Source organism: Cottoperca gobio, chromosome 15, assembly GCF_900634415.1.
Source record: "Cottoperca gobio chromosome 15, fCotGob3.1, whole genome shotgun sequence".
In the NCBI taxonomy this organism is placed as follows: Eukaryota; Metazoa; Chordata; class Actinopteri; order Perciformes; family Bovichtidae; genus Cottoperca; species Cottoperca gobio.
The window spans coordinates 14,223,810-14,236,580 of record NC_041369.1 but is presented as its reverse complement, the minus strand read 5'-3'; the positions used below and the strand labels follow the sequence as shown (position 1 = coordinate 14,236,580).

The window sequence follows — 12,771 nt, the reverse complement described above, 5'->3', positions numbered from 1 at the left end:
TTTGTAACGCAAATCACAAAGCTCTTTGTATTCAGTGCAATCAGATTTCTTTCCCCCCACTTTGTCGTAGATATAAAAAATAACCTCCTTAGTTTGCAGCATGCAATGTTGATTTAGCAAATACAGTGTACAAGATCTAAAGTGACCTATAAGTTGGAACATAAATAATAAATCTTATAAAGGATATTTAGCATATTCTTCTGAAGCGCTGCTGGGAGCCTTTTTTAGATAAAGTAGCAACTTGCACTTTAAAGAAGCCCAACTCCTCTTTTGATGTTCCCTTGACATATATAATAAAGTAGAATGGAACAGAGAAAGGTGTGCGCATGTGTGTTTGTGTTTACGTGTGTGTACATACACGTGTGTGTTTTAGAGATGAAGACCTGAATAGGCCCGAGTGAGGAGGTGATTTACCCACACCCTGCCTGGAATCATAATGAGCGGGCCTTTTTCACACTAGCACAAAGACACACTCCATCCAAACTGCTTCTGTCCTCCAACCAAACAGCAAGCTTCTGTCTGACATCACCCAACATGAACCTATAACCAAGCTGACTGAAGAGCGGTAGTCTGAGAGCTGCCAGCCGAGAGTCTCCCCGCACCGTATTAATATACATAGTTCAGGAAAGAAAAAGAAAAAAGGTTAATATCAGATTGGAGAAAAAAAAGGAGATTATTTGGTATTTTGAACACATGTTTGTGCTTTTGTTTTTCCAAGAATGGCTATCCTGGTAAAGAGAGGGCTTCAAAAGACACTCATCTTCAGGTAACTAAACTAGTATTGGAGCTGAATTTACACACACACTCTTTGTCTCTTTTCTTTCTGATCTGATCTCTTCAGTAGGATTTGGCACTTAACCCTAAGTTTGAAGTGAAAGTTTTAGTCTGTTGGGTTTGGAAATCATAAAGGCACTTAATTTATTCTGTAAGATGTTGAATCTATGACGTTACTGTCTTCAAACTTCAAGATTTCTCCGATTTAAGCCTGAAATTGAGCTGCAGGATTTAAGAGGTTGTACTGCCAGTGTGGATTTTACATCACGTGTCCAAAGTGGTGAGCCCACACCTATCCTAGCGCTTTAAAATCACTGCATGATGTTCCAATGCAACGTGTTTTTATAAAAAAGCACCATACTAATAAAATCAGAGGGTATGAATGTTTTAGAAATTAGAGTATGATAAATCAGCAATTGTAGTCCTCGTATTTTCTTGAAGCAATATAGTTATTAATATAGTTATTAAGTAGTAATTGAACCAAGTGATTGTTAAGAAACCTTTAAACAAAAAAAAAAAACAGTGAGTGTTTCAATGCAGGGCTCAGAGGATGGCGATGTTGGTCCAGAGAGAAAGATCTCAATTGACTGTTTGGTGGATTGCAAATGTAAATGTATAGACATTCATGGTCTTTAGAGAACCATGACCCTTAATCAAGCCTGTGAGAGACGGGTCTCATTTGCTAATTTTCCAGTCCCAGACACGTCATGACAGTACATCTCAAAAAAACGAGTGTGTCACTGTAATGCCCACACAGTTATCACCTTAAGGTTAGAAATATTAAGGCTGCCTTACAAATCTTTGAACACTTCCATGCTAACCAGAATAAATCCTTTTGATTTAGAGTAACAACATGGTCCGCTCTGGTGCCACCCTCAGGCCAAAGTTTACATTTTAGCCTCTAGTAGCAAGAATCTAAGAATGTTCTAAGAGAAGTTGTCTCACCATATTTCATCTCTCATACAATTTTTGTTTCTTTGTAACTTAATGAACATTGTAGATTCAGAGGGCTGCTACAGACATTTAGTGTTGTTCAATACCATTTTGTCATCAGCATATCAGCATAAATATTACGCAATACTCTCCCTGCTGTCTACTGTACTACAAGATATTTTAGAACACGCTCACTGACCTTTGCTTCTCTAACAGCCTCTCTTCTCTCCTAACATTTTACTGTACAGGTGCCCTCAGATGGCCAAGCTGGACAGCAGTCGGGTCCGTCTCGTGTGGCGGCGGTCGGCCCATACATTCAGTCGTCCACCATGCCCAGGGGCCCAGTGAGGCACGACCTGCTCGTAAAACCAGCGTACCCGGACGGCACTGCCACCCTTCCAGCCCAAGACCCACAGAGCAAGACCGGCACAGGTGAGCAGCCTTTCACTTCTGAACCCAAACTATTTATTTATTGAAATGTGACAACACTGTCCTGCCTCCAGTAGGAGCAGAGGAGTCTGGGACACCTGCTGGTTGCGATGTCACTCTAAGTTCAGAAGGTAGCTAGTTACATCCTGGATGGTGTGTTGTGACTGAGTTTTGCTGATCCTGGACTTTGATCTCTTTCTTCCACTCTCCTTACATTTTCTAAAGAGCTTTTGATGTTTTGCAGTGAGCGAACTAGTTTTTGAACCCAGTGTATTTTATTGCCACAGTGTGTTTGTGTCTCTTTACTGTTTCTTCTTCTTTTTAATATCAAGTTTGAGAGCCTGTACAGAGTAAGCTGTTGTTTCTACGAGCAGCCTCTTCCCACAGACTGCAGTAGCGTGTGTGCTGTGTAATGGAGGGGAACCAATTCTCGACAAACCAATGACAGAGCAGAGCAACATTTCCCATATAGAAATGTTCTTTGTTCTTTTCTCAGTAATTCTTTCTCACACGCTCCATCTCTAGACTCGCTCTCTCAGCCCTAAATCAGTCCCCCAGTGGATAGTGAGCCAGCAGTGCGTTTTATGTTATTAAAAATGAATGATCCGACACCAAACTTAGTCATTACAAAACAACGGCACAAGGGACCTCCTCCTTCATTCCCTCTCCCACTTCTTCATCAGCCCATGTTTTCCTATTTAAAGCAATTCCACATACAGGAAGTAAAAGTAGCAGTTTCTTTCCAGTCTTTCCTGTCATGATGTTGCACGCAATTATTTCTGCATGCTGAGTTGATTTGCAGTATGGGAAGAAGAGAGATGGGGATGGGCGGAGAAGCAGAAGAATCTGCTCTTAGTATAAACCCAGTCCCAGTTCTTCTCTAGAAGAGACGTTGTGCATAGTTTCAGGTAGTCTCCTGGGGGTTTTGCTGGTCTCTGCGTGGCCCCTCAGGGGGGGCCCTGCCTGGGCCCAGCCAACAGCGTGTCTAGAGCGAAGGGAGATATGGAGCTCTAAGGCTACTTTGTTTTTCTTGTCTTTGGAATGCATCTTCCTCAGAAGCCATGTTCTTGCTTAAGCCATTGAAAGAGCTGCGGGCTAAGAGACAAGGTACACACTTGTGTTTGTGTGTGGTGCGTGTGTGCTTCTCCGCGGCTTTGTTTCGCTGTGTTTATTTTTTATGAGCGTGATTCTCACTGAAAAAGATGAGATATTTTCATCCTTTCCGAGTTTGATTTCTTTGTCCTGTTTGCTTGTTTTGCTGCTGTTTGTTAAGCTTTCTCCTCAGTTCTTTTTCTGCCGCTCTAAATGGGTCAGTTGGAACAAACGCATAACCTTCAGTTGAACTGACATTCTGTGTGGACTCTGACCAACCCAATCAGATCCCGTTGACAAAATGTGTTTGTGTTTGTTGGTGTAGTTGTACAACACCTCTTGAGAGGGAGCATTTAACTACAGTCTGCGGGCACTGAGGTGGAAAAGCCTCATGTTTTTACCATCTTTTGATGTGATGCTAATCTTGCTAGTTGCAAGAGCCCCATGCCTTTTGTGGCTCATCTGACTGTGGATGTCTGCGGACATGCATGGCCACTGGCTGAGTCTTAGTCAGTCAACCAAAACAAAACTGATGAGTAACTGATGGAGGCAAAATGCTTAAAAATCCACTGTTCTTTTTTAGAAACTCATGATTGTTTCCTCTGTGTGACCCTGCATAACACACAGATTTGTGTGTATCTGGATAAATAATGGCTGAAGCTAGTTTCCACTATGTGTACGTGTGCTTGTTCTTTGCTTTATCTTTTTATTTTGATCTAAAAACTCATGGTGTTTTATGGTGCATTCTAACATTTAAATGCTCTCTGCCTTTTCTTTTTTTGCCGCTTTCTTTCCCTCCTCTCCAGCAGGTCCCACAGGTCTTCAGCCATCCAAGCTGGCAGACTGGGGCTCTTCAGGTCCAGAATCCAACACCAACGGTCATGGTCCATCTTCAACACTGCCCCGAATGACCTCTCACTCCAACTCTAACGCAGAACAAGGTAAGAGACATACACAAACATCACATGCACAAACAACTCCTCCACAGAAATTGCCCTGCAATCCTTTCCTGGAACTGTGAGAACAGTAACGCAGGCAGAACAAAAGCTTCCAAAGGGGCTTTTGTTCTGTTTTTCTATAGAATCGTGCTGTGTCCAAACATTAGAAGAAACTAATTGCTGCCTCTACATGTGGTTTGTGTATAGATGAGACGGAAATGAGGAGGGACAGGAAGGTGCGTCCATTTTCCATGTTCGAGCCAACGGAGGCTCCCGCCACATCCCTCCGCAAAAACCAGAGCAGTGATGACCTGGTCAGGGACGCTCAGGTTAGAGGATATGAAAACACATTCCTTACATCCTCACAGGAAAAAATCCCTGCACAGATTTGTTTAGCAGAAATACACCATGGCATCTAAATCTCTATCTGTCTCTTCTCTCATCTCTCCAGTCTGCTCACAAAGCTCCAGTCAAGGTGCCTCCTCCTGTTCCCACAAAACCAAAAGGCCCTAGTGTCATGCCGTACGGCAAGCCAGGTCTCAACACAGGCACCTTCCCCAAAGCCAAACCCCACAGCCAGCAGCCCCAGCCTGCCCAGGGCCGCAACCCACTCCCACCTTCACAGAGCCAGACACTGCCCCTACCGTCCAAGCAGGACACTCCACCTGCGGCCACGGTGCGGCCCTTCACCCCAGAGCTGCCCTCCTCCAAAGACGCCAATCTGACTAAGCCCCAGACTTTAGCGGCCAGCTCCATTTACTCCATGTACACGCAGCAGGCCGGCTCAGCGAAGCCTTTCCACCAGCCTAGTGGAGTGCTTGGCGCTCTCAACAGGTCTCAGAGTCGCACCAATGGATTTGTCAGTGGTAAGAATATCCAGTTGCAACTTTTTTTGAATTTATTCCATGAACAGTGTTGTTGAGGTGAACCAGATGAACAGAGTCATTCTCCTTTTACACGGTGCATCTACATGTAGAAATAAAGTTCACAAAATCAAAGAGTATATATACACATATCAATCTTCAGGTTTACATATAAGTCTCTGAAGTAAGTGTCTTTTTGAGTGGAATGAATTTTCAATCTGAAAAATAATGCCTGAGTGAAAAAACAACGTATGACTGTATCAAATCTAAACGTAAGAGTCTCGACAAGGGTTTATGAAAGTAGAATCTTGTGTCACTTATGATATATTCACTGTAAGATAAATCTGCCCTGCTGCCGTTCTCGTCAACTCAACAAGAAAATATTCACACGCCACTGACCACAGGGGTGGCTAGGCCATCTGTTACATCTTCCCTTTACAAACGCAACCGTACAGTACAGTCTTAAGTCTAAGTAGGCATAGACAAAGTCAAATATGAGTATAATAGGTCCAGTATAATCAAGTAATCCTTTACAGTTATTAAGACTGACCTGGTTATTCATTTATTTTAACAAAAACATTGTATTTTTGATTTCTGCTTTTGTTGGTGTGCATTACTTAATGTCTCATAGCTTAAGTTCAAAGATAAATGATCAGAACAGTATTTCAAGTGCATCCATAATTGATATTCCCATCTGGTGAACATTCTTGACCAATGTTTCAATAATTTATATTTAAGCAATAATTTATGTTTAATACAAAAATGTCATTGAGCAGCAGGTTTCTTTAAGGCCATTAAAAAACACAAGCGCTATCTTGGTGGAAAGAATACCTTGTTTTTATCCGATTTATTTTAACATTGTTTAGCACTGCACATTGCTGTCCTGATACAAGTCTCACAGGCTGGTTAGGTCCGGTGGCAGGGTTTAGATACAGTATCTAACTATTAATTAGCATAAATAGCAGTAAAATTTCGCCAGCATTAAATGCTTATAAGGAGGAAATGTTGCATTAGGAGTAACTTAATAAAGCATTTTTTTCCCCACAGACCAGTTAGTAATACTGCAATACTTTCATCACTTGATCATAGACTCAATAACTATTGTGTTTATATAGATTATTACTTTAAGGCTGCGTTAATGTGGCTCCATCTTGTAATCATCGTGCTATAACACTTTGCTTTGGGCCAAGAAAGTAGTTTCTACAGTAAGTGATAGAGAACCAAGGGTTGGTTGTCAGTGTGGCATTGGTAGTATCTCTGTAGACATGCAGTCGTAACACTTGTCCCTATCTTTGTAGTGTACGGTAAACCAGTGATCCCCGGTGGAGGCTCCATGCATCCAGAGAACCCTTACATGGACCGCCGCTCCCCTGCCCTAGAATCTGAGGTTGATCAAAATGGAGCCTACAACGTAGGTCCCAGTCCGTCTGAGGGCCCCCAACCAGAAACAGAGCGCATCCCCCGGCCCCTCAGCCCCACCAAGCTGCTCCCCTTCATTTCCAACCCCTACAGGCATCAGAATGATGGTGACCTGGAAGCCCTGAGAAAGAAGCTTTACAACGCCCCCAGGCCGCTGAAGAAACGCAGCTCCATTACTGAACCAGAGGGTCCTGCAGGGCCTAACATTCAGAAACTACTCTACCAGAAGACCACACTGGCAGCTATGGAGACTGTGACTACACCAACCACTCCCACCTACGCTGGTGAGGCAGAGAAGTCGGCGGACGGATCCATGGGGCCGCATGTTCCTCTGAGTGATGCAGAGAACCACTCATCTGAGACGGGACAGACTCTGGAGGGAGGACATCGCCCATCTCGCATCCCAGGTGCTAAAGCCCCCGTACCAGCTCCTGATGAACAGACCAAAACACCTTCAGTCATCCCACAGAGCGAGGACATTATCCCCCCTCCTCCCCCATCCCACCCAGCCCCCAGGCCAGATGACGATCATTTCCCACCACCACCAACTGACAAAATGGCCAACCTGCCCCCTCCACCTCCAGAAGGCTTCCTTGAAGAGTTCCCCCCCTACCCACCACCCCCATACCCCAGTGGAGCAGAGCAGGACAGCTTGGGAGAGGACACCTTTAACATGAAGGCGCCTGAGGTCACTGGCCAGGTTACTCTTCCACCGGTATGTATCACCACCTTAAAGGGACAGTTCACCCCAACTTTATAAAATACATATTTTGTCACATAGTGAGTTGCCAAAAGTGTTGGAGATATCAGCCGTAGACATGTCGGCCCTCTCTCGAAAAATAATGGAGCTCGATCTCACTCGGCTTGTGGTGTTCAAAGCGCCCACATTTTTTTTTTTTTTAAACATCAAAATCATGACTCGACAATCCAAAAACCTTGTTGCAAGCAATTTCATGTAGCAACTATTTTATTTCGACTGAACTACACCTGTAAACTATAACACCGCGCAGAAGGAAGCGTGCATCTACTCAGCTAGCTAACAATACAGCTGAGGAGTGATGCCATTAATATAAACAGCAACCTCCGATGCTGAGAAATTAACCAACAAGCCGCCTAGTTCCATTATATTCGAGAAAAGGCAGACAATCTAGATTGATAAATACCACTGCAGGTAAAACAAAAATCCTGTATTTTTTGGTGTGAACTGTCCCTTCAAACTGCTAAATCACAATTATTGTGTGGCTCTCGGTTGTCTCTTGTTTGTGTTACTACAATCCTGAGTCTACAGCACAGTATAGAATACACTTGTGTGCTTTTGTGCTACTTGTGTTTTTAAATCCCCTCACATATTTGTCTGTTTGTTTGTTAGCGCTACAGGGCCAGGTCATGAGGTACAGAGCACATTCTACTTTTTAATGATCTACTGGTTAACAGCAATGACCTGGTCTGATGTTATATAATTAGATAATCTCTATCAAATAGTGCTATTGTTTCTGGAGAAAATGGGCCTTATTCTGCTTACACTAAGCGGATACCCACCCCACTTTCCCCCATTCTGTGTTGGAAATAAACCCCAGTTTATATGTTCTTCCCGTTAAACTCTTAGTATAAGACTCCTTAACTTAAGTGGGTTTTATGGTGAGGTTTTACCAATGAGAAATCAGCATTCTGACCAATTGGATCCCCCCTTGGTTCCCCCCTTTTGTTACCTCCATTTAAGACCCATTCGGTTGCATAATCATGGTTTTAGAGAAATTAATTTGTTTCTGGATAAACTGGATTAGCAATGCACTTAAAGCTGGAAAACAAGTCCCTCGTCTTCTCTCAGTCCACATTGAGCACAACAGAGAGTGGACGCTCAGCAGGACGGACTTCAGAAGGAGACTCTGCTGTCTGACGTCTTAGATTTTTACATTTCCCATCAATGTGTTTTAATGGCTGTTTAAGGTCATTTGTGTGATACACGGTTATGATTGTGTCTCTAGGGGAAGAGGACCAACTTGCGCAAGCTCGGCTCTCAACGCATCGATCACGACATGAGAGTGAAGTTCAACCCACTGGCTCTGCTGCTGGACTCTTCTCTGGAGGGAGAGTTTGACCTGGTCCAGAGAATCATCTATGAAGTAAGACATTTTCTCCTCAAGAAACATTTGCTATGTATCATAACATAGTTATAATGGTTAAAACCACGTCATAAATCTGGTTTCTTTGGCTTCTTTTTTCTGCTCCGTTAGTCGGCTACCATAGAAGTTTATATAAAAAATATCTAAAAGTAGTGATTATATTTCACTATTTGCTGGTGCTCTTTTCACCCATTTTTTTTTTTTATTTCTCAATGACAGGTGGAGGATCCCAGTCTGCCCAACGATGAAGGCATCACTGCTCTACACAATGCTGTCTGTGCTGGACATACAGAGATTGTCAAGTTTCTGGTTCAGTTTGGTGTCAACGTCAATGCTGCTGACAGTGACGGCTGGTAAGTTCAACTTTTCCGCCGACGTGGTTGATTAGACTCAGACAAGTCCTAACTGTTCTAATTAGTCTACATGTTTGTTTGTTTTTAAACTCTGAAGATAATTCCTCCATATGAGATGGTTAACAACAGAAACCTGAATGTAGTGTAGTGGCTCCAACTGTAATCAAGTATTTTGAAAGTCTTACTCTATAGTGGTAAGTGTTTCTCATCTCACGCTCCCTTTTCCTCTGTTCTTTCCTCCTCCTTTTCCTTTCTCATGCGCCCTCTAACGCAGGACACCTCTTCACTGTGCTGCGTCCTGCAACAATGTGCAAGTGTGCAAGTTCCTGGTGGAGTCTGGTGCAGCAGTGTTTGCTATGACTTACAGCGACATGCAAACGGCAGCTGATAAATGTGAAGAGATGGAGGAGGGCTATACCCAGTGTTCTCAGTTCCTCTATGGTCAGCTATGTTTTTCACTATATGTTATACATGCTTTGTTCGTTTTACTAAAGTACTAGTTTAGTACTAAAATGTACTAAACTTGAAATCTTTTTTGTGCTTATTATTTTGTATTTTAAATCGGTCTACCCTCAGGCGTGCAAGAGAAGATGGGCATCATGAACAGGGGGGTGGTCTACGGTCTGTGGGAATACAATGGTGACAACCCTGATGAACTGTTGTTCCATGAGGGAGACTGCATGACCATCATCCGTAGAGAAGACGAGGACGAGATCGAATGGTGGTGGGCACGCATGGGCGACACAGAGGGTTACATTCCCCGCAACCTCCTTGGGGTGAGTCATGAGTCACTGAAACTGTAATGATGAGGAATAAGGAATAATGATGAAGTTTTGTTTATTTTATGCACAAATGTTCATTGCTGACGCGTCTTCTTGTCGTCTCTAACAGCTCTACCCCAGAATAAAGCCGAGACAGAGAACGCTGGCTTGAAACACAAAGATACCTGCACTTTCCAGTCTGCCAGAACTCTCCAAAACACGAACGCACACACACACTCACACACAAACACAGGCTTTAACATTCTGGGGAAGAGAAGGACACTGCTGAAAAGAAGAGACAAGGACAGACCAAACAATATGAAGGATCAACTTTGACTTTCTGGCACTTTTTTCTGTATCTACAACAGAGGGACTCTCCCTCACTTATTTTTCCAGGCCACACTGTGCACCGTGTAATTAAGGCACTATTAGCATTGTTTCTTCTTTATTCCACTGTTTTTTAGCGTCTGAAACTATTTCTAAACTGACGAACTCAAATATTGGGATGTAAATGGAACAAGCAGTATTTTCTATTGCTAGACAGTCATTTTTACACTTTTGAATAGTCTTTTAAAACTTGTTTTCTGGGCTACTGGTTATTTTCTAACGCGTGTTAGAAACTCTACATTGTATGAGGTGAACGAGTGGATGATGATGAGGAGGATGAGGATGAGGATGATGATGATGATGATGATGATGATGATGATGATGATGCTTTTGAAATGCTCTGTTACCATGACAATCTTTACAAGCTCGTTATCTGTGTTGAGTGACCTCTGCATACCTGCGCTGGAGGTGTCAAGTTTCAGTTGTGACCACTGTCCAGGCTAAACAAATACAAAACGAGATGATTGATGGAAAAAAATGGTGATGAAGCTTTTGATTGATCTATTGCTGTTCATTCTGTGGTTCTATGATACCCACAAAGCCAGTCTGCTTTCCTGCATCGGCACATGGTTGAGATGCCATAGATACTGTGTATACATGTATTTCTGTCATAAAAACTAGTGAAAAGTTACCGTAGGAATTATATTGTTATGAAAATGGACTTTCAAACTCTTGCCCTGGCCCTTCGACCAGGAATGGGTTGTCATACAGTATGAATTTAATATTTTATTACAGCCATTTTATGACAATGTAAGGAGGCAAGCGTAATACCAGAAACCTTGACTTTTTGTATTAATCAGTAAGTGAGATATTGTGACGTTGGAGACAATTTCTCAAGTCTAATCAATAAATTTTAAAAAAGATATAACTTACGCAAGTGAGTTCCCAAAACTCATCACATATCTCTGTCATTGCAGATTGTATTTATTTTTGTTACTTTTTTCTTTAGCCCTTTTGTCAGAATTATAACCTCAAATGTACTGTAGTATTTCAAACATTTACAATAAAATACTTTGTACTAAGTTTTTATAGTCTTTCATCAGTCATGGTTATAAAGATATATAAATGTGTGGGTCTCCATGTGCATTGTTTTTTATACATATTTGCTGCCCTCTGCTGGACAGAAGGTGACTTTCACCTCTTAGACTTAGGATGAATTTAATTATGGAAAAGAGTCTGAGGTGTGGGAGCAGGTTAAAACATATGTGAATAGAATAGACATCTTTATTGTCCACTCACATGAAAATGTGTCTGGCTTCACAGGCATGTATCATAAAAACTTCACAGCCATGCGTACACTTAAAAACTTCTTCTGCCATGGGTTAAAAGAAGTGATAAGTAGGCCAAACGGTTGGCATGAATGTGCTAAAAGTATTAACAATTAATACACATATTAAATAGACATCATAAAAAAACCAAAGCAGTCACTAATATATTATAAAATCATTTGTTTAGTTGTTCCTTGCCACAGTCTGGGATATGGCCATGATTAGCAACAACATTGATTTTGGTGCAAAAAACAAAATCCGGGGAGAAAAGCCCTCACACCCAAACATTCGGTCATATGCACCAACCAAAATGATAAGAAAATTCACCATGCATATCATTTTAGTTTAGAGTGTTACCATGCTAACATTATCTAATTAGCACTGAACCAAAACCAGCAGGATGTATCCTCTGGGGACCATGAATGTCTGTAGAAAATTGCGTGGCAATGAATCTCATAGTATTATAGTCCGGACAAGTGCTGCACCAACAGACAATGTTTCCCATGTTCAGCAGCTTAGATTGTGTTGTATCAGCTTCCTCACATAACACAGCCCATGTTTAGTTCTAGATACCGGTGTATCTAAGAAATATGAATAATTGTATGACTAGAATTTGAACTGACTGGCTTTAAGTCCCACTGTATGCTGTGTTTATCTCTGTAACAGAATGGCAGGCAAAGTATAACAGTTCAATCCATTTTGTATAGTTATTACTAGCAAGCACATACTTGGAGGAGAACGGAAGTGATGTACCTTGTGATGTAACTAATATATCTACAACAAACTGTATGTCCTCATACCAATAAACCCGTCCACCACTTCTTCAGGTACCTCTGTTGCCATGGTAACCCACAACAGTGACATCCCTTCCTCCATAAGCTTCAGGGATGCTCCTCTGTTGTGTTTTAGTTTTATGGGGTTAATGTAGCTGAATGTTTAAGACACAGCCTCTACAATGCACAAATCCTCTGCTGACTTGCAATAAGGAGTTGAGATAAATGACTTCAACATCAACACTTCCCACTGAATATGACTAACTGCATTTATAATTAATACATACATTCATTATGGATTACATGTTCTGTATAAAAGAGAGAAGCAAGTCCTACATGGAATGACAGATAGCTGCTGTTTTTCCTCTTCAAAATCAGAGCTCTCACTTATCTCTGCAGCACACACACCCTTTATGTTTTTATGAGCAGTGTGAAAACCTGCACACAGATAAATATTGGATTGATGTTGTTACTGTTTCCTTATGTAATATAATGACTAAAGTCCTATGTATATCTCCTCTGGGCATGTTTTTTAATTGGGTTTGTGTCCCCCTGGGGATAGAAACATGGGAGAGTGATGGAACCGGCTTTCTGCAGGCACCCTCATTACGTGTTGAGCTCCTCTGTACATAACATCCACATTTACTGGGATATGAGA

The 12,771-nt window shown here is 42.0% G+C and overlaps 1 protein-coding gene across 6 annotated transcripts in view; it reads left to right on the top strand.

The window, feature by feature from the left end:
• tp53bp2a (tumor protein p53 binding protein, 2a) overlaps positions 1-11,095 on the top strand; it is a 28,756-nt gene extending 17,661 nt beyond the window's left edge. For 2 of the 6 annotated variants that reach the window (XM_029449833.1, XM_029449834.1), the window contains 13 exons: positions 719-766; positions 1,956-2,139; positions 2,211-2,267; positions 3,193-3,243; positions 4,035-4,169; positions 4,374-4,495; positions 4,618-5,032; positions 6,328-7,163; positions 8,434-8,571; positions 8,791-8,924; positions 9,199-9,365; positions 9,501-9,700; positions 9,816-11,095. In XM_029449833.1, the coding sequence (XP_029305693.1) occupies positions 719-766; positions 1,956-2,139; positions 2,211-2,267; positions 3,193-3,243; positions 4,035-4,169; positions 4,374-4,495; positions 4,618-5,032; positions 6,328-7,163; positions 8,434-8,571; positions 8,791-8,924; positions 9,199-9,365; positions 9,501-9,700; positions 9,816-9,857 (2,529 nt within the window). In that variant the 3' untranslated portion in view covers positions 9,858-11,095. The remainder of the gene's footprint in view (positions 1-718; positions 767-1,955; positions 2,140-2,210; positions 2,268-3,192; positions 3,244-4,034; positions 4,170-4,373; positions 4,496-4,617; positions 5,033-6,327; positions 7,164-8,433; positions 8,572-8,790; positions 8,925-9,198; positions 9,366-9,500; positions 9,701-9,815) is intronic. The other 4 variants (XM_029449836.1, XM_029449835.1, XM_029449838.1 and 1 more) reach the window with 4 other exon arrangements.
• The last annotated feature ends 1,676 nt before the right edge of the window (positions 11,096-12,771 follow it).